The sequence below is a fragment of the Equus quagga genome, chromosome 2, assembly GCF_021613505.1.
Source record: "Equus quagga isolate Etosha38 chromosome 2, UCLA_HA_Equagga_1.0, whole genome shotgun sequence".
NCBI lineage: Eukaryota > Metazoa > Chordata > Mammalia > Perissodactyla > Equidae > Equus > Equus quagga.
This window is the reverse complement of record NC_060268.1, coordinates 148,624,014-148,646,756: the sequence shown is the minus strand read 5'-3', so window position 1 is coordinate 148,646,756 and position 22,743 is coordinate 148,624,014. Positions and strand designations below refer to the sequence as shown.

The following is a 22,743-nucleotide window of genomic DNA, read 5'->3' as shown; positions in this document are numbered from 1 at the left end:
TAAAAACAGTGCACTTTGGCACATCTTATTTTTGGTGTACCATTATCTGAATTGATAGAAATATTGATACATACAGATAAATACACTGATGTGTATTATTAAAAAATCATGAACATATTACCTCTCAGTTCCTGTTACAGATTGTTTCTCGTTATTTTAAACTAGCGTACATCTTCTAAGAGTTCAAAGTATTCCACAGTGGCCCAAGAATGCTGTTAATTTGTGGAATAGAGTAATAAATGAAAGTAAAAAAAATCCCCACCCTTATGGCTCTTACATACTCGTGGTGGTTAACATCATAAGGCTAAGACAGACCTGCTGTGTACTTTTAAGTCTCTAAACATCTCAAAGCAGGCTTATTTCCCATTTTACCCCAGGACTTAGCACAATGCCTGGCTCTTACAGGTGCTCATCAAGCATCTGGTAAAGTAGTATATGTTGTTAACATACAGTAACCTTGGCAGGCTGTCGTCAGTAAGATGCTGAAATCCACAGGGGGTTGACCAGAATGATAGCCTAGCCTGTTGCTTCTACAATGCTTCTCTACAGCCATTCAACTGTTTCCTTTTGCTCATGATCTTGGTTCCAGGAAGGCAATTAAACAAAACATTTCATCACTGTACCATTTCTAATGGGTGTATGGGGTGGCAGGCAGCAGAGGCAACCTTGAGATCCCAGAGACCAAAGAAAGGTGACGGGCAAACAAACTTCTTAAATTGGCACAGATTTAGAGTTCTCTGTATATAAAACTGTCCTAGAAAGTTGCTTCACTTGATCCTCACAATAATCCCGGAGATAGGTTTTACAATCATCATTTTATTGATGAGGAAACTGATGAGAGATAAAGTAACTTACCCTACAACTGATCAAGTATCAGCTAGAATATGCATCCAGGACTGTTGGACTGTATGCCGTTTCTCCTCTGCTAGTCTGTCTCTCAGATGGAGCTAATGAAATGACCTAGAGACAATAAAATGCCCATGGATGGGCCTTTTTTTTTTTAGTTTACTCAATCTAAAAGATTCTAATCATCTTCAGACACTTATATCTCAGAGGAAGCAACTTTTTTTATGAGTTCCTAACCCACTTGAATATTCTTTAAGATATTCTGTAGCATGAAACCACCCAGATCTTATCTAGTTGCTTGTCTAATCAGTCAGTCCAAGTGGCTCTGAGGGTGGGCGAGAGGGGATATTTAAAAAATTAGAACAGGGGCCGGCCCAGCAGTGCAGTGGTTAAGTGCGCATGCTCCGCTTTGGCAGCCCAGGGTTTGCCGGTTTGGATCCCGGGTGCAGACATGGCACTGCTTGGCAAGCCACGCTGTGGTAGGCGTCCCACGTATAAAGTAGAGGAAGATGGGCATGAATGTTAGCTCAGGGCCAGTCTTCCTCAGCAAAAAAAGAGAGGATTGGCAGCGGATGTTAGCTCAGGGCTAATCTTCCTCAAATAAATAAATAAATAAATAAATAAACAAAACAAATGAGAACATACTTGGAATTCAGGCCAGCCTGCTTACAAAATTAAGACAAATTCTTCCATAGTTTTTTAAAAATTCAGATTATTTTTACTAAAAGTAAAATCTCACTACTATCTCAATAACTATGATTTAAAAAGAACTATGTAGGTACAGAATTAACGAATTATGTTTTCAGAGTTGTTCAACAGACAAAGTACACCTGGAGAACATAAAAATTCTTTATTTAACCTAATCCAGCCAGTATTGAGATAGTCTGCTATATTAAAAACAAGACGTTTAAAAAAATTACAGCACAGTTAGCAAGGCAGTGACTAATTAAGTCACTAAGTTTAATTTTATATTCTTCACAGTCATTTGATAATCATGTAATGATGAACAATATTTTCAGCCACTTTGGAGACAAGTTAACTTCTGAAAGAAGAGAATTCTACTAGTTATCATTGAATTTTATAAAAGAAGTTTAAAACATTAAAGTTTATAGAAATAACACAGTAAAGCAACATGAAAATAAACTGGAAAACACAAAATATACCGACCCATCCCAAAAGTCTACAGCATCCCTTCAACCTGTCCCCTAATGCCTTGCTTCCACCTCTTCATCCCCTTTTCCTAGAGTGTGCTCGGGCTCTTTAGCAATTAAGAAACAACTACTGCTCTGTAGGGGCTATTTCGAGCCTAAAGTGCCTCTGTTCCTTTGATTTCTCAGTTAATCCTAGAAACAGTCTTGTGAGATAGTATTACTTGCATTTCAGAGATGAAGAAAACTGCAGCTGAGAGCAAGTTGTCACTTGGCAAAGTCATACATAGTTATTAAAAGCAGAACTAGGATATGAAGGCAAGTCCATCCAACTTTAGTCAGCCCATGCTCTTCTGTTGCTTCATGGTGGCGCGGGCCACCTTTCTGAAGAGACTGGTACATAGTACTTCCTGAGCTAAGGCTCGTCAGGTTTAAAAGTGTTCAGTTCCAGGGCTAGAGGCCACTCTGGTCCCCAGGCACTTGCACTTCCCTCCCCACAGCCCCAGAAACCCCTGCCCCCTGCCCCCAAAGGATTAGAGTTGTTTCCCTGGCCCTTAAGAGCCCTGATGTCATAAAACCAAGCAGCTAATCCCTCATCTTGGCATTAAAGTAGTAAATGGGGAACTGTGTGCTTATGCTTATATAACTTTAGTAAATGCTGCCTAAAAGCTGTTTTATATAACAAAATTATGCAGGAAATATCTGTCTTTTCATATTGAAAATTAAAGAAAAGCCAATATATTTTATAATTACAGCTATATAATCTAAGTTATTTTTATATATAACCATAGATTTTATATCTCCCCTTCAGAACTATAGCAGTGTTCTTAATAAGGCTCACTGTCAGTCAAATATTCCCTTCGTCCCCAAATAATTACAGTTTGAATGTTCAACAGCCATTCACATAAACTTCATGTTATAACTCAAAATTAAGACATTCATACTATAGAAAGGTACCAGTCTTAAATTACTAAAGTTAACATACATTATTGCAATCTACATAGCTCAATCTATATGTGCTACACTCCTAAAGAGAAGTGTAAGGGGAAATGTTTGTTAAGTGTCATGCATTAGATACTGTGAACAAGAAAACAAATAGGGTTTTGAAACTATCTTTTGATTTTAATTAATGAAAATAACTCCAAGACCATTCAGATTGCTGAGCAACACTAAAAGGGCCACTACTAAAAATGGCTTAAATAATTGCTTTTGAAAAATGAATATAAAACTAATTAAACAGTGATTATTAAGGTGCTAGCCTCACCAAAATGACAATTAAAATCGAAAAACATTAGTATTGGTTTTTTAAAATAATAAATTGACTTAAGCCAAAAACAATGACCTCAATATTTACTCAAGACTTCTTGTTTTCATAATTATCTCCTCACTGACTGGTGTAAAAACAAAGAGCTCAAGGCCTCACCTTGGTTTTCTCAGTGCTGGTTTTCCACCTGCTGAAGCTAGACCGTACACTACGTAAAGTGTTGTTCAGCACTGTATCCCACAGCACTGTGCACAGTGCCTGGGCAAACAGGTGATTAATAGACACCTGAATGACTCAATGAATGAAGGAGAGTAAAATAACTTTACTGATTTTTTTCAAATCGTTCTCTGTGCTCAAACTACTATAAACTGGCAGCTCTAATTTCTAGAAATACGGATTTAAAAACTCTACTCCAGTGATGAAAGGACCTGATCTCTCTTTTTCTCTCTCACACACAGACACGCAGACACACACAGAGCAATTAAGACTGCATGAGTCAAAATTACATTATGAACTATGAGATGTCAACATTATATAAATAAAATTTAATAGTGAAAAAGTGATCTGGAAGCCCTGTGAATTTTTACCCTACACATTTTGGAGGACATCACATGGGTTAAGAAAAACATAACAAAATCACATTTGTTCAGATAATCATTTGAATGTTTACATACATTTTTGGTTTGTTATTTATTTATAACTAATTTAATTTACATTTCCTCATATTAACATATACTCCTGTTTAGCATGTAATCAAATTATGCCAGTGAGAAAAATCCTCATAGTACCTTCATTGAGTTGCTGATTCTAAGAAAACATTGAACATGAACATGTACAAAAGAGGCATTTGAATAAAACAGCATGTGCATTTTGAAATATTTGCACAGTTTGATCTTTACATTTCTATCTGGAGAAAATAGGAACAAAATCCAGAATTACCATGCTAAAATAATGTTCAGATGACAGCCATAAAAGAAGTACATACAAAATAAAGCAAACAAATCACATCCTCAGGTTCCGTGATTACTGAGAGGATTTCCCCTGTCCTAAGTGCTTTATTATATTTCTTAAAAATATGAGAGCAGCAGCTTATCACAAGTCTCCACTACTGTGCATTAATGATGGAACCAAAACAACACAACAGACTCAGAAGGATGAGAGAACTGCAGAACAAAGCGAAGTCACAGTTTTATGCTTCTTCTTGCTCTGGATAATTTAGAATTTTGCGGTGTGCCTGACGTAAATATTGCTGCTGTTTGAAGTAAACCTTGAATGCTCCTTTTATGGCAACAAAAGCAATTCCACCCTAAAATAAAAAGGAAAATCAGCTTTTTATAACGCAAATTTAGAGGAACAAAAATAATTTTACTTAGATCACAAAAGACATAGGCATTAATGCTAATTCAGATGACTGCAAATGAAACAGTTCTCTTTTCTACTAGCGGGTGAGATAGGGAGACACTACTGGTAACAGGTCAGAGATGCCTTCCTGTTATCCTATCTGAGTAATACTCCTTCCACCTAGCTCTACATTCAGTCTGACAAAGCAGGGAGAATGCATGAGCTATGTACAGGCTGCCACCAGAGGGGGAAAGTGGGAATAATAACGACATCAAACCACATTAAGGGCTTACTAGGTGCTAGTACTTCAAACGAATTATCTCATTTAATCCTCACAATACTCCTGAGGCAGCTACCATTACTGTCTCCATTCTATAGGCACAGAGAAGTCAAGAAGTTTGACTTAGATTTCTCAGCAATTTGAACCAACGTGTTCTAGAGCAGAAGCTCTTTACCATAATCTTGTTGGCAAGAGGGATTTCCAGGAGAGAAATCACCCACAGCATGGTTCTGGAAGGCCAGAACTACTGCAGTGGATTTTCTCCTTGTTATTGCTATTGGATGACAGTGGGGATCAAACAGAGGCTGAAGGCACAGGAGCCATAGAATGAATATTTATAAAGTCCCATTGGGATTTTTTTAAAAACAAATATACAGCTCATTCTCTTTTGTATAGTCACTTGGAAAAAATATTATTAAAGCCATCTTACCAAGATTGTCCTTTGTAAATTAGAGTTAACACTACTGAACATCAGTTTACCAACTATTGTCGCAATAGTAGGAAAGACAAGGGCTCCACACAAAATTCGGGTGGCAGACACATGATCTGCTAAAGGATTAGCCTCAGCCGGAATTCGAGGAACAGGACAACCAATTCCTAGAGAAGAATGCAGTGTCAGTGCTAATAAATCAGAATAGCTAAAATATCTTTGCATGCTAGGATTCTTTCACAAGATTAATTTGGCATACTCATCACAACCACGATCCAAAGCCTTACCTGGAAATATACTGTTCAAAATTTGTAGTTTATTTGAGTATTTGCGCCAAAGTCTAAGCACGTAGTCCTCCCAGCGAATCATCTTGCCTAGTATCAGCATGACAGGAATAGTAGGAAGTCCAATTAAAAGGAATAAAGGATCAGCTCTCTCCATAACATCCAGACCTTCTTTATGACCTACAACCTGTGAAACAGACAGCATTTGCTAGAATCATTTCCTTATCTAATCAAGAGTTGCATGCTTAAGCTCAATTCATTTTAGAGGAAATGCTAAATTTCAAAAGAATACAGAAATAAAAGGTTTAAAAAATACGCTGGAAAGCTATCAAGTCCTGATTTACTTATAGGAAGTGTCTCTGAATTCAAAGAAAAAAGCTCCCAAGCTATTTCATATTACATTGGAATAAAAGCTTTCAAAATGGTTGACCCACACTGATGACATTTCAATAGAGCGGAGGGGACTTCTGCTTCTTGCTTACATTCCTCTGATTTGGTTAGACTGGGCTATTATTTTAGGTCCTATTTGTTTTCCAGTAGAGCCTCTGTTTTCCTCCTCTTCCTACTAGGAGGTAAGCATAGCCAGCGAAGGGGCAGGACAGGTCTTCAAGAAATGGCCTGAAGGCTCACTCCTCTTTGGCTCTTTCTTCTCACTCAGCGGTGCCTGGGATAGAGTGTGATCTCTCTGGCTGGCCAAATGCCTGCTCTACAGACCTAATTCTCCTAAAATGCAATTCCGAGGGCTGGATTTGGGGGACTGCAGTACGGGGTCCAGTTTTGGCTACAGGTTCCAGTCATTTTTTCTCACCCAGGAACCTCAGGGTGCCCTATCTACGGGGTAACGAAGCTAAAACAATCTTTCCCCTCTCATCTGGGTCTTGGGGCTATTTCTCAATCGGTTTAGATCCCAGAGGGCAAGAAGGACGTAATTAATTGGCATTTGTGAATCCCCATACTTCCCCTCCCAGAAGAATCCTTTTCACTTACTGATCACTCTGTGGCTTTACACTTCTCTCAACATCACCAGTTTGTTAGGGAGCTTCTTACTTTTAACTAGAGAATTTCCCTGAAAATTCTATTTCAAGTCTCAAATGACCTCCCTTTAGCCGAAAGTCTCAACTGCTCGTAGATTAAACATATTTCTCTGAGGGATTATTCTTGGCAGTTATGACAACCGAAAGAGACTATTTCAGAACCCAGCTATCACACAGTGAAGCGACAGTTTGATAGGACACTACTATAAAGGACTCTATATAGTTTTTCTGATCACACTTGAGGAATAAGCCAGGAAGAAAAGATTGAAAAGGACCTTGTCTATATTTTTGATAGGGAGGAGGGAAAAGGGAGAAAGAAAAAAAGGTAGGGAAGACTAAAAGCTGCCGGGGACAATACATACTCAGGAAAGCAAGCTCATGAAATAGTAAATGGTATTTTATCAAAAATGAGATGCCCTTTTTTTTTGAGGAAGATTAGCCCTGAGCTAACATCCACTGCCAATCCTCCTCTTTTTGCTGAGGAAGACTGGCCCTGAGCTAACATCCGTGCCCATCTTCCTCTACTTTTGTATATGTGGGATGCCTACCACAGCATGGCTTGCCAAGCGGTGCCATGTCCACACCCGGGATCCGAACCAGAGAACCCTGGGCCACCGAAGCAGAACATGCACACTTAACTGCTGAGCCACTGGGCTGGTCCTCAAGATGCCCTTTATGTCAGCTATTAGAGCAGATTTTTTTAGGTAGACTACAAGGACATATAAAATAAGGTCAAGCTGAGAATAGTCCAAGGCAAACTGAAATTCTAGACAACAGACTCGATCTAGGTAAAAATATTTTATAAGAGTTATGTGGAGGGGCCAGCCTGGTGGCACAGCAGTTAAGTCTGTGCGCTCTGCTTCGGCGGCCCGGGGTTCACCGGTTTGGATCCCAGGTGTGGACCTATGCACCACTTATCAAGCCATGCTGTGGCAGGCATCCCATATATAAAGTAGAGGAAGATGGGCACGGATGTTAGCTCAGGGCCACTCTTCCTCAGCAAAAAGAGGATTGGCGGCCGATGTTAGCTCAGGGCTAATCTTCCTCAAAAACAAAAGTTATATGGAGAGGACCAAAATGGGTGCTGTTAAAATTTCAGCTAGGGCTATAGCTCAGACTTGCACTTGGTTAATTTCCCTAATCAACATGTAACATTAAATGTTTTTAAACACCAAATGGCCAAAAACCATGGTATCAGTATCTGATCTTCTGTGTCTCCAGGCATAAATTTAACAACTTCACATCTTGCATGTGAAGGGTGATCATTTTGAGTTGCCCTAAAGTGAAATAGTTTGGTTCACAATATTTTATAAACCCTAATTCCACACTGGTGGCAAAACTGGATTAGCCCAGAAACTGTGTTTTTATCTGTAATGCTTTCCCAGGACATTTCAATTTTATGTCATTTTATTATTTTCAATATAATGATCAGTTTAGTTATAACTAAAAGTGATTTAAATACTCTCAAAGTGTTAGCAGGTAAATGCAGAAATTTGAAAAATTCCTTTGTTGGGTTATGTACTCTTTTTAGAATTTAGGGTTTAGAAATACAAAGCGGAACAAATATTGAGCTATGGACTATAGTAAAGGAAAGTTTATTCCTCAGGTGTAGCAGTAAAAACTCACAACTAGGTGTCTAAGAATGAGAAAAAGAGAAATAGAGCAAATAGCGAGCAAAGGCCCATTGTCCCACTTGTTAGAGCTAAAGTGAGACACGCTCTGGGCTCAAGCTGAGGCTCACCATGCATGCATACTTCCATGCATACATTCATTCATTCAACTGAACACTGATTATGTGCCAGACACAGGACTAGGTGCTGGGGATAAAATGGTGAGCTAAATAGATGTCTTTTGGAGGTGAGAGACAATCAGATCAAACAAGCGTGCAAATATAAATGCTGTAAAGAAAATAGGATAGCACAAAATATGTAGTACACCACCTGCTACTTAGACTCCAGGGCAATAAAAGACAGCTGAATTAAGCAATGGGGCTGATTTAACTTTGCTCAATACAGAACTAGCCAACCGTGTGTGTGATCATGTATATTCTGGTTTTATGCCCCAAGATTAAAAAACAGATTATTTTTAAGACTTCAATTTTAGAGTGAGATTCAGAAACTATAGAATGCCTTCTCCATGAATTTGTTATCCATGTATAAAAAAGGCCTACAGAATTGTAGGTTTAGAGAAAAGTTTGTTTTTCTGCTTTAGAGCTAAAAGCTAGATCTTCATATCCAGCTAGGCCTGCAGTTCACCAACGCTGAAAAGTTTAAGAGTTTTAATTGAGGCCTGATCTTTTTAAGTACCGCCTATTAGAACCCAACTTTTAAATGGGAGGATGGAACAGTGATGAACTAATAGGTTTTCTTAGTCATATTTAAGTGTAGTGTAATTAAAAGTGGGCAATACTTACAGAGGTGTCTTTACACTAGAGGTAATAGTGGAACTAGGTTCCATTCTTCTAGGATAAAATGTTCCAGCTGGCTTTGGAACCAGGTTTCACTTAAGGAGCCTTAGATTAGGGACAGGAGTCCTAGCACTTCATCCTTGTTGTGTGGTACTGGACATGTAAACTCTGAACCTATAAATTAGGAATTGTTGATTGTATCTACCTCACAAGATTGTTGAAGGGATTAAATGCATCAGTGTTTGAAAGGTGTTCAGCCCAGTGCTGGGGAAAAAAGTTGTCTTTTCAATAAAATAACATAAGTCCCATTCAAGTTCCTCACAACTAACAGGGACTGAACCTAAGACTGGTTCATGGAGACATAAATAGGAGTAAATGGGAAAAGAACAGTGGTATAATTCCTTAATTTGATTTACTTGAACTTCAGAGTAGTCAGAGAACAAAAGGAAAAAGAACAGTCAAGTGTTAAAAAGAAAATCCTAAGTACTGTTGATGGCATAGTGGGGCACATTCCCTTTCCAATTTGCTCAGATAGGTAAAAGTATTCCCCACCTGTTCGATCACACAATAGTACCTACTTACTGTTATAGCTAATCTCTCATTTCCGGGCTAAAAAAAAATCTTCTCAAGTGAAACAATACATGTGAAGGTTATTTCTAAATGGTATCACATAATATATATGTATTATCATAATTTTAGACCTTCTTAACTGTCACCATTAACCAACATGTTCATTTTTATCTCCTTGCTTGTATCATTTTCTCCCCTTGACTAGCCAAATTACTTCCTTCAAGAGTCAGATCAAGACTTACATTTTTCATAACTTCAAACGATCTTTCACTTTTACTGAAATAAAATACTGTTTATGTAGTCTTCTGCACTCTCTTCACATTTGTTTATATAACCTTATAACAGTTCTCAGGTTGGTCACTTATGCACAGCTTGCCTTAAGACTGTATTCCTTGAGGCTGGGGATCAGGGCTTTCAATTTTGTTTTGTATTTTACACAGACTTCAGCTCAGTGTTAACTTTTTGAATGAGTCATACCAATATGGTTCAAAATGCCAAAATGCAGCTGGTAGTCTTTTTCAGAGAATACAAACTATATTCCTTAATTGGCTCCTATTGTCCCATTAATTATCAAAATTCTTTTAAGATTGAGCTAACCTAAAATCTTTTCCTCAAAAAGAGCTATTCCACTTCTTATGGTCAATTAGGTCTTAAGAGAAATCACTCAATATCAGAGGGCCTTAATTTCCCCATCTGCAAAAATAAATATCTGTATAATGTATTTGTACATTAAATAATGTATAATCTGCTCTAAGTTTTCAGGTCTTTGAGTCCCAGTGAATCATCCTGAACCTCCTTGATCTAATAATGTACTGATACTGATTATTGGAGTTTAACAAATCATTGTAGAGAATATAATCAGTCAAACAAACCTGTTAGAACTGATCATATGTTAAAAAAATCAATATTTATGAAAGCCTTTCAAGTGTTAGTCTCTATACATGTGCTATGTAGGGAATATTAAGTATAAGATAGTCTCAAGTTTCAAGGAAATTACCTTCTAATAGGAAAAATAAGGCCTAAATACAGAGAAAATTAAATAACTTAGGTACTCTGTATAAGAAATATCACTTGGTCAGCACAAGATTAGCTGTCATCTGAGGAATGAAAATGTCATGAATGCAGATGAAGAAGAAATCACAGCAGCCAGGAGTTGCCTAGTAGATTTTATGAAGAAAAAGTGGCTGGGGAACTAAGACCTGAAAAGGGGTTTAGATTTGGACAAGTAGAGAGAAGACTGGAAGAACAGGTATTCGGCAGGAGGGTGATATAAGCCAAGGGACAGAGGTAAAAAACAAAATAACATAAGGGGGGCTGGCCCCGTGGCTGAGTGGTTAAGTTCACACGCTCTGCTTCGGTGGCCCAGGGTTTCGCTCATTCAGATCCTGGGCGCAGACATGGCACCACTCATCAAGCCATGCTGAGGCGGCGTCCCACAAAGCACAACCAGAAGGACCACAACTACAGTATACAACTACGTACTGGGGGGCTTTGGGGAGAAAAAGAAGAAAAAAACAAAACAGACAAAAAAACAACATAAGGATGGGTTGGAGGAGACAGCCCAATGGTTTCAAAATAGAATGAAATAAGATTGTGAAGGGCGCTGCATAACAAATCAGGTTAAGGAAATCTCTTTCAAGTCACAGATTCTCAATCTTTATCCACTACACTCAAGACAAACGATGGTTTACTATTTGTGATCCATTCCAGTGACTATACGCAGATGTTTGCAGTGTTATCAACATTTTATGAAAAAGCCTTGCAATACTCTGTCTCACCATGACAATTAAGGGAGCAACCAGAAAGGCTGCTTACCATGGACCCTGGCATAGAGAGATTGTGTGCAATTTCTAGAACATTACATATAACTCCTTCGATCCCTTTTTCTTCCATGCACTCTCTGATTTATATTAAAGAAAAAAGCAAGTTATATCATCTACAAACCAAAGTGTGTTAACTTACTGAGTTACAACTAATCTAGGTGCAGCTTTTGAAAATCACTACTTAAGGCAGAGAAGACAGTAAGCTTGGAGTAAGATGTTGAAGGTATTATTTTAGGAAGATTCTTTTGGAAGGATAGATGGACAGAAGAGAATAAAGTTAAAGAAACCAATCTAATGGCTCCTTTAGCCATCCAGGTATGATGGGGGAATGATAAGAAGTTGGGCAGTAAAGCCATGGGAGGAAGTCATAGATGGAAGACATACCAGAATGGAAACTGCTTGGACTTGGTCAGTGGACTGGATCTTGGGCTGTGAAGTAGAAAGAATTAAGGTAATCCTAAGAATGTAGAATATAAATTGAGTAGATGGGAAAATAATAGTAGGAATCAAAGGTATAGAGAAATTATAATGGGGAATAAATTTAGGATTCAAATTGAGGAAAAGACAAATTTCATTTCAATAATATTGAGTGTGAAGTCACAAGAGGTCATTTAAAGAGAAGGGTCGAGCTGCTATTGTAGGACTGGATTTGGGGAAAGAGGAGAGCAAAAGACATAGATCTAAACACAAAAAGCACAGAGATGATAGCTGGAAATCTTTAAGGAAGGGGTATAAACAGAGAAGAGTCAGGGGCCTGGGACTATATCTTGAAATTTAAGTCTCTCTAATCTTCATCAAGTTATTGATTATAGCATTGTTTTGTAACAGCAAAAAACCCAAAAGCAACTAATGGTCTAATTAACAAGAGACTGGTTGGTAAATTGTTGTAATTCTATACATCGAATGCTATGCAGATTTCTGCATATTTATATAAAAAGATCTCCATGATTCATTGTTTGTGAAAAAAGAAGGATGCAGCTCTAACATGTTTCCTTTAAGGCAACCCCCCCCCCCCCCCCGCCAAAAAAAACCCCAGTGTGTGTAAGAACATATTTTTCTTGCATAAGCCCAAAGAAAGTTTGGAAGAATATATCTGAAACTAACAGTGGCTACCTGCGGAGGTGAGGGGGAACCTGGACAAGTGAAGGACAGGAGTAAGAAGACTTTTCTCTAGATAACTTTTTACATGTTTTTTCATTTTTAAGCCATAGAATGTTACTACTTGTTCAAAATAATAAATTTTAAAACTCCTAACAAAAATCTTTTTAATAGATCTTCACATCAAAAGTAGTATCATTGAAAAGAGTAAAATAGTGAACCTGCATCACTGTCACTGCTCCATAAGTCACAGCTGTCCAATAGATAGAGCCAACCATTATTCCCGCCGCAGCAAATGGACAGGCTTTTGAGATCAGTCTATCTGCAAGATCCAAGACGTAAACAACTGGACCTATAATACAAAGAAAACAAGGAAAGGTTCAACACAAGACAGATTTTTTTTTTTCAAATGGCTTGTTCAATATTTTCCATAGATCTAAAATATTTTTATGAAGTTGGATGTTCTGATGCTTTAGAAATAACTGTTATAAATGAGCTAGCAACCTAGATTTAAATAAATTTAGAATTTCTCAGCCATTTGCACAAACAGCTAAGTTTTACTTCCTAAATTCTAGGAAATAGCGTCTTCACATTTTAATTTTTATCAGTAACCCTAAGAGTAAAGCCTCAAATACAGCTGCTTCTTTTAAAGGAAATAATTCTCTCACTCTATCTTTTAATCACACTGGCTACTGCAGAATGAAATGGCCATTTCAGCTTGTTCTTCCCAAACAGTTCCTGGCCATAATTAGATTCTTTAGTACTTGGTAAGAATATCACTTCTTTGACTTCACTCATCACTTCCTTGGTACAATGTACGAAGGTAGTAACCTAGGCTATTTTCTTACAGTTACATAAAGTCAATCTATCTTACTTTGATTTTCAGTATGCTATATTCAGTTGAATATTATTTTCTAACAAACTTCTTTTAATGATCATGATGCCAGTTTCTGTGGCATTCCAACAGCTGTATGTGCCAAGTATGCTGCTGCTATTATGTGCTTATTGTGGAATTTGGCTACCATCTTTCTCTAGAAGTTGCCTGGAATAGCCACATTTGGAGGTATTCTAAGAACTGCCATTAAGTTCAATATAATTTAGCTCCAGAATTTCTCAGAATAGTGGAAGTGAATTAGAGTAAGGCCTAAAGAATTGGATATCTAAGTTTAACCGAAGGAAAATGAAACCATGATTTAGTAATCATTATTTGTTGAATATCCTCTACATACAAACTATTACTTGAGACATTTTCTTAGAAATATTTAACATTATTACCTACCTTCTGGGGGCTTACAATCTACAGGAGGATGCTGTACACGGAAACAATTTATTTTAATAGTACATAAAAACTAACATAGCAAGATGATGGTAAAATAATTAAACATATAAGAACAAGCATCCATCTGTGGAGCCCTGATCAATACTTCGCCCTGATCATTGGAGCCAGAAATATCATTAGTCACTGTATAAAGAGAGACCACAAGTAGAAAGACCAGTAGGAGAGACGTCAAAGGACCTATGACTTAAATTTAGCGTATTTATTTACTATTGTCAAATTTGACTTACATAACATTTAAAACTATGACAAAGTATCTTTTGGGACCAAAGAGATAAAGTAAGCCTACTTCAGTGCATACTGACTCTACATCCTCTAATAATAGTATTTTTTGATTGTCTACATGATACCAGGTGCTGTGCCACAGGCACTACATGCATTATTATTCAGTCTCATAACGTAGGGTTTAATCCTTAAAATAGACAACTTTGCTGGGTTAAGTTTATAACTCCCTCAGAGGGCACAATAAAAGTCCTTCTAGTGAGTCACCAAAGATCCATCAAAAGCTGGTATTAAAAGTTAAGGGCTATAGGTACATATAAAACCTCAACACTTCAACTTTCATATTCTCTTTTGGTAATTCTTTAATCAAAAAATTCAAGCCACAAGGGAACAACTACAGACTCTCTACAGCACACGTACCCATCTACAGCATCACACCTATCTGAAGTCATTCCCTTCACTTATACACCAGACCCCATCCCTTGCCAACTCAAAGCCACAGCTCCAGCAATTCTCTCCTATTCTCCTACATCATTTCCCCCCTACTCTTTATGGATTATTTCCATCAAACAAATGTGTCACTATTTCTTTTATCTTAAAGCAAACTCTTCTCTTGCTCCATTTCTTTGCTCCCTTTACAACAAAATTCCTCAAGACATCTGTTGTCACTTACTCTCTCCTTCAATTCTCTCCTAAACCCACTCCACCAAAACTGCTCATCAAGGTCACTAACAACCTACACATAGTTAAATCCAATGGTTTAATCTCGGCCTTCCTCTTATTTGGCCTATCAGCAACATCTGACACAGACTTTCCCTTCTTCCCAATATAAGGCTCTTCACTGCATTTCCAGGACATCACCATCTCTTGGCTTTCTTTCCCTCTCACCAGTCACTCACTTTTCAGTCTCCTTTGCTGGTCCCTCCTCTTCTTCTTGACCTCAGTGAGCACCACCTGGCTAACTTCTGCCTCATCATACTCCCTACTTGATTACTCTGCTCCATTTTTCTTTTTCCCAAAGTACTTATCACCTAACATAGTCTAATTTACTTATTAATTCTGTTTCCATCTACTAGAATAGGGGTTGGGAAACTATGCCCATGGGCCAAATCAAGCTGGCAGCCTGTTTTTGTAAAGAAAGTTTTACTGCAACATGGCCACATGCAAAGCCTAAAATATTTACTAGCTATTTTTTTACAGAAAAAGTTGGCTTACTCCTGAACTAGAACATAAGCTCCAAAGGGAAAATAACCTTTTTGTTTTGCTTACTGATGAATCTCAAATTCTTATGACTCTCAACTATTTGCTGAATTCTCTACTGAGGTACTTATTTCAAACTATACGACATGAAGATCTCTAGGTCTTCCTTTTTCATTATTCTGCACTGAGACCAAGTTATAAGACTATTTTCTTATAAATTCTGATTTATGAGGAAAGAAGGTACCTTTTTCCTCCTACTTTTCCACAGATACTTGGAACTATCTATTGATGGAGTGAAGCAAGATAATTCCTAAAAAAAGTAACCAGTCACTTGGACGAAAACACAATTCCTAAAAAGTAATCCATCAGTACTGCTTTTATCTATCACAAACATGGACAATCTCGAGATATTTGAATTGTCTTTCCTTTAAAGATCTCAGAAGATTCTAACATAATGAGCTCAATTTTCTTCCTGTGTAAATCCTTTTTGTACAAGCAAAAACAAACAAAAAATTCTCATACTTCCTTTTGGAAATTTTCTACTCATCCCTTGAGTCATATGCAAAATATATTAAGACAAACTGGCTGCATTTTATAGTACCTAATTCCAGTTTTTCTGACAAAATTCTGTCCAGGCTTTTGTTTTAAGTTTATTTTGCCTAAACTAAACCTCTCAAGCCTCTTTCAGACAGACTAGACCAAGATTAGTTTAATATTTAAAAGGAAGCACAAATGCCTAGTGGTAAACATACCATTAGAATAATATACTGTCACATAGGGGAGGTATTTCTGAGAGGTAAAGATTATTTAGGCAAGCTATTTGGTGATTAAGAACAATTACTAAAATCCTCTGGATGACAGTCCCGAAATCATACTCTTTCTATTAGGAAGCTTATCATGCACTACTATCCCATGACTTGGGGTTATAAAATGAAAACAGCAACAGTCACTAGCTTCTACTTATTGTGAGATTACAGCACAAGGAGTTATAGGAAGTGAGGAAAGGAAAGACTCTAGCTCTTGAAAACTTCAATTCTAATGGGGAGGAAGAAGTATGAATAAATGAACCTCAAAAGTTAAACATATAAAATATTAAAAGGCTTCAATATTTTAAAAAGGCATTATTGAATTTTTAATGCTTCAGTGGGCTTTAGCACTTATGTTTTCAACAGTACTGCATTTATACAATAGATGGCAATTGAAGAAACTCTGTATAAATACAAGTTTTGAAAATCCAATAATTTAAAGGGCACCAGGGAAGCCTGCAGTTAAAAGGAAATCTATTGTGAATTCTTTTGTAAAAAAAAAAAAAAAACAACTACACCCTAAAATCTCGGTAAATTCAAATTTTCACATTGCATATTTGAATGACATCAGTGGCCTGAGAACTATTGGGGAAACTCCTAAGTCCATGTCTATTGAAGAAGCAGGAATCATTTTTATCTGGCAGACACTGCAAAAGTAGATTTGCTGCAGCTGTGATTTAAATTCAAGTCTATGTATGCATGGTGTTCAAGGCACATCTTGGAAGATAAGAAATTAATGACTGAAGGGCAGGTAGTACTTACTGTTCAACATCTCCTGGCACTGCTTAGAATAACACCCAGAATTCCCAGGACCTTTCTCTGAGATAGAAAGGTATCCTCAAAAACACCTCTGACCAATTCTTAAGAAATAATTTCTATATGTTGCCAGAGTGCTGAAGTTTCTAACATAGAACGTACTTTAATGAGCATATATAGATGTTTCACAAGATAATCTTGTAGAAGTTCATGAGAAGATAACAGCTCCCATGAACACCAAGGTTTCTGTTAAGCGGCAAATGGTTCATAAAAGAGATTTAACAAGCAAAATAGACCACTTACAGAAGCTACTCAAGTTTCCAAGTTTTTTTAATTTGCTTTTTGCTTTGCATTGAACTAGTTTTGACCTAGACCGAACTCAAATGCCAACTTGCTAAGCCAAAACATCAACCCCACTTTCAGATTCAGAACCATACAGAATTGGAGATTTTTGGAGGCACAAGGAGTCCAAAAATATAGTTCTAAACTACTCTGCTTGTTCGAAGTCTTCTTTTTGTTGCACTCTATTTCTGAAATGTTCTGTCCCTACTTTAAGTCTGTAAGGAAACCCAATTTCCCAATGGAAACTAACCTAACCTGATAGAGGTTGACTAATAGCTTTACCCCACCCTGTTCGTGTCCCATAAGGCTTCCTTTACATACTATCCCACAAAAGGCACTTACCCCTTTGCTTGTGCATAATGTTAGTACTTTATGTTCTTGTTCAATGTTTGTTCAGTTGTCTCAATATCCTTTATGTCTGTCCATGCCAGCATCATCTTAGATTGAAAACTCCCAGGGGGCAGGGGCCATGTCTGTTTAACTCGTTTTGTACAGTGCCTAGGATAGAACCATGTACAGATAGGTGCTTAAAAAAATGCTTTTTGATGATGATTGGCATCACTCTCAGGGACTCTCTAGGCTACAGCTATCTCAGCACATGGTATCTGGTAGTATACAAAGGCACTTTGGCCTGTTCCACAGGGTATTATAATACAATGGCATGGGACCTAGCTGCAGCACTCCATGACAAATATTTGACTCAATCTGTTGTGAAAAAAGGACTTTTTTAAAAAAGTATTAATTATATGGTTTCAAGTCAACAAATGTGGATTTTATTGAAGACATGAAACAATATCACAACAACTCCATTAAGAGTTAAAAGTATGTGAGAATTCTGATGAGATACTAAAGAGTTTTAACTCTTTCTCCAGCATTCATCACTGTTTTAAATACTAGACTTTGGAGGCTAGATCTAAGAGCCTCAGGCAAGCTTATGTAAGTTTCATCTTTGATTGCTCTGCTTGCAGGCTGAGAGTTTACCATTTCTATGTAAGAACAAACATTCTGCAAACTCAGGCTTTGCTTAATAACAAGAAATTAGTCATTAGATTGTAGACAAAGAAGAAAGGATACGTTCTTGGCCAATTTTTTAGATAACCAGACTAACAATAACTGACAAAAAATCCTCAAAACAAAACAAAAAGTCAAACAACCCTGAAGAATAAAAGATCCAGAGTCAAAGCAGATGAGTACCATTCCTCTGTGTGTATACAGAGAGCATATTACCATGAATAGTAACTAAAGATCATCATAGTACCTCTTTATGATTACATAGTTTGTGCCAAAGGAAAGCTTAAATTTATCGTCATTAGAAAAGCCCATAGACTATAAGGTCAACTACTAAGTACTTATTAAGCACCTACTGTATACATAGCATTTTACTATGCACTAAAATAAATGTAAATAAAATTTAACACACTAGCCTCTGCCTCCAAGGAGCCCTACAATCTAGTTAGGGACAAACAACATACATTAAACAACTGAAAAACTTTTAGGTAAAATTAATAAATGTATGATAGTATGGTACAAACTATGCAGAAACATGTTTCTGAATTTTTAAGTAAAGATTACACAGGGATAAGGATATAAAGAGGTTTTAAATTGCTGTATGTATGTATGAGTGAATCTTGACCTAGACTTGAAGTCTTTGATCTGAAAAGGAGGCATGCTAAAACACTTTCTAACTAGAGGCAAAAGACTTTATATTGAAAGGGTTTATACATTTTTTTAAAAGCTGATATGGGTGTTAATTGATAGAAACCTTGACCTTTGAAGAACACGACACAATAAGTAGGAAGGAAGTTCCTGGTGAGAGACATGCTAAAATAAAAAAGATATTTTAGGAAAACTAATCTTATAACAGATTACTTAAAGTCAGAATAAATTAGAACGGAATCCTCAAGATTTTGTATCCAAAGTGAGCACAAAGAAAGAGAAAGTAGTATCAATCTAGTGGAGCTTCATATAAAAGAGAATTGAGTTGGAAAGGATCAAGAAACATTAAAACTTCCTAGAGAAAAGAATGTTTTATTTGTCTGCTTTCTAGAGAAAACCATGCCTAAGGTATTAAATTCTTTGAATTTCAAAATAAAAAGTTGAAAAATTTCTTTAAGGTGTGCTGAAACACCATCATCAATTAACATTAATGAATACATAAAAACAGACAGCAAGGGGCCAGCCCAGTGGCACAGCAGTTAAGTTTGCACGTTCTGTTTCGGTGGTCCGGGGTTTGCCGGTTTGGAGCCCAGGTGCAGACATGGCACTGCTCATCAAGCCATGCTGTGGAAGATGTCCCACATATAAAGTAGAGGAAGATGGGCACGGATGTTAGCTCAGGGCCAGTCTCCCTAAGCAGAAAGAGGAGGATTGGTGGCAGATGTTAGTTCGGGGCTAATCTTCCTCAAAAAACCCCCCCAAAAACAAAAAAACAAAAACCCAAACAGACGGCAATATTAATTATACACATAGTACATATATACCAAGGGACTGTTATTACATTCTTTTTTCTTCTTTAAACATACCTATATTTTTCAAATTTTCCATGATGAGAATACAATTACTTTTATTAATAAGAAAACTACTTTTTAGAGAATAACAAAGGGTTATCACAAAATTCAGGTAACCATAACCCTGAGGAAAGTCAACCTGACATTACTGTTTCCTTTCTTTTTCCTTTTGTATGAGAAGCTCATGTTAGGCTACTTAGGAGGCAAGAAGGTAGGTAGGTAAGGATTAGGTTGGGTCTGCTATTTCTGGACCTCAATTTCTGTATCTGTTCCATAAAGACATTATATACCTCAGAGATTTTGTGAAAATTAAGATAACGCATACGAAGCTCTTCAGTACTTAGTGTTACGTAGCTATTAGTGTTATGTCAGTTATTAGTTCTTTCAAAAGTGGCAAACTAAGTTTAAGCATAACAGAATTTTGGGATAGGAGGTATAATCCAAGACAGATGTTTGGGGAAAAATTTATGGTATAAATCTTTGGTATAAAAGTAAGACTGTTTCAGGAAATTCTCAGGTAAGAAATAAAAAATAGATCCTTTTTGCTTAAAGGTCTGGGCCAAAGAAGAGAAGGAAAATTTACAAAGCCAGGAAATCCAGGAATGAAGAGGCAGAAGGAAGACATCAGACTTACAGAATTTAGACCTTTTGTTAGTAATTACCTTTTTTTTTTTAAAGATTCTGTAATTATGTTTCGGATCTATAATTCAGCTGCCTGTATTTATACACAGCATGTACACACAGAAAGTCTCACACTGTTGAGGATACTTTTTAAAACTAATCTTCTTAAAACTTTTATATCTTGGGAACAAGAGCAGAAGTGACCCAGCAATAAAAACAAGAAATTCTTATTTTTTTTTCCTGAGCAAGATTAGCCCTAAGCTAACATCTGTGCCAATCTTCCTCTATTTTGTATGTGGGTCACCACCACAGCATGGCTGCCGATGAGTGGTGAAGGTCCATGCCTGGGAACTGAACATGGGCTGCTGAAGTGGAGCATACTGAACTTAACCACTAGGCCACAGGGCCAGCCCCAAGAAATCCTTAGTTTGAAGGTATCTTAGTCATCTGCCTCATAAGAGGGTATATAAATGAGACCCAAAAACCTAATGAGATGTCTAACTACATACCTTGACAACAGAGGGTATTCAAAGACTGGATCACTATGGCAGAGGATTTTGGCTTTAAAATTTTTTTTTTTAAGATTTTAGTTTTCTTTTTTCTCACCAAAGCCCCCCGGTACATAGTCATGTATTTTTAGTTATGGGTCCTTCCAGTTGTGGCATGTGGGATGCCGCCTCAATGTGGCTTGATGTCCGTGTGCAGGATTTGAACCCGCGAAACCCTGGGCCACCATAGCAAAGTGCGTGAACTTAACCACTGAGGCACGGGGCCGGTCCTAAATTTATTTGATCATCCATAGGAACCTGGATATAAAACAAAGTAAAAATAAAACACTTCTCTAATGGCTAAGTCTAAGTATTATTAGAACCTCATGAATATGAAGAAAGTACTTGAATTTTTAAGTCTACATTGGTTTTCAAGCAGTGAAATAAGCCAATAATTTATTTTATGAGAGCAGTCAGAAAAGTAACAGGTTGAATTCATGTTAAAGGGCCATGTGGTTAGAGGAAAACAAGACTGTTCTTAGTAACTGATAGCTTAGAAAATATTAAACACAAAATGCCCATAGAGTTGAAGCCATGAAAAATGTTTTTTAAATTTGGCAAAAATATATTTAATACTTACTTTATAGTACCCCTTTTCAATCTACAGCATTCTTACTTGCTTTCCAATGGTTTAACTGCTTCACTCATAAAGAAATGTAAATTTAAACTATGAGATAGCTTTTCTTACCTAAGAGACTCGCTAAAATTTCAGTCAACACATTCTGTTGGCAAAGCCGCAAGCAAAGAGGCACACTTGTCCATTGCAGGTGGACACACAAAAGGTATAGTACCTATGGAGGGGAATCTGGCAACATCTAGCAAAAGTCTATGTGCGATTTATATTCTGACTCAGCAATCCCTTTTGGGTTCATCTTTACATAAAGATTCTAAGCTAATAAATGCAGAAAGAACTAAAGAATTACCATGTCATTCTTCTGTACGACTTAATGAAATAATAGATCTGCAGGCAGTGAATAAAATATCATTAATCTCTGCTAAAAATCAGTAGGTGGAAGCTGACAGGGAACTTTACTGGATACATCAGTGATAACACCTGTATCCAGTGATCAGTCTTATCATAAAAAGAAAGACAACTGGGGCTGGCCCCATGGCTGAGTGGTTAAGTTCACACGCTCTGCTGCAGGCAGCCCAGTGTTTTGCCAGTTGGAATCCTGGGTGTGGACATGGCACAGCTCATCAAGCCACGCTGAGGCGGCACCCCACATGCCACAACTAGAAGGATCCACAACTAAAAAAATACACAACTATGTACTAGGGGGCTTTGGGGAGAAAAATAAAATCTTTAAAAAGAAAGAAAGAAAGAAAGAAAGACAACTACACATTTTTTCAGCTTTATTGATATTGACATATAACATATTAAGTTAAAGGTGCACAATGTGATGATTTGATATACATATATATTAATAAATGATTACTATAATGTTAGTTATCACCTCAATTCCCTTACATAATTACCATTTTAGTGGTGGTAACACTTAAGATCTACTCTCAACTCTCATGTATATAACACAGTATTGTTAATTATAGTCACCATACTGTACAGCAGATCCCTAGAACCTATTCATCCTTTATTTAATTATTTTTAAAGATTGGCCCTGAGCTAACACCTGTTGCCAATCTTTTTTTTTTCCTTCTCCCCAAAGTCCCCCAGTACACAGTTGTATAGTCTAGTTGTAGGTCCTTCTAGTTCTGCTATATGGGAAGCCGCCTCAGCACAGCTTGATGGGTGGTACTAGGTCCATGCTGAGGATTTGAACCCATGAAACCGTGGGCTGCGGAAGTGGAGCATGTGAACTTAACCACTAGGCCACGGGGTGGCCCCTTCATTCATCTTTTAGATGGAAGTTTGTACCCTTTGA

At 37.2% G+C, this 22,743-nt stretch overlaps 1 protein-coding gene across 3 annotated transcripts in view; it reads right to left on the bottom strand.

Moving 5' to 3' along the window:
* Positions 1 to 1,681: 1,681 nt before the first annotated feature.
* The window catches only part of MARCHF5 (membrane associated ring-CH-type finger 5), a 51,831-nt gene continuing 30,769 nt past the window's right edge, over positions 1,682 to 22,743 (bottom strand). For 2 of the 3 annotated variants that reach the window (XM_046652658.1, XM_046652659.1), the window contains 4 exons: positions 12,747 to 12,877; positions 5,597 to 5,780; positions 5,310 to 5,476; positions 1,682 to 4,564 (listed from right to left, as the gene is read on the bottom strand). In XM_046652658.1, the coding sequence (XP_046508614.1) occupies positions 4,448 to 4,564; positions 5,310 to 5,476; positions 5,597 to 5,780; positions 12,747 to 12,877 (599 nt within the window). In that variant the 3' untranslated portion in view covers positions 1,682 to 4,447. The remainder of the gene's footprint in view (positions 4,565 to 5,309; positions 5,477 to 5,596; positions 5,781 to 12,746; positions 12,878 to 22,743) is intronic. The other variant, XM_046652660.1, reaches the window with a different exon arrangement.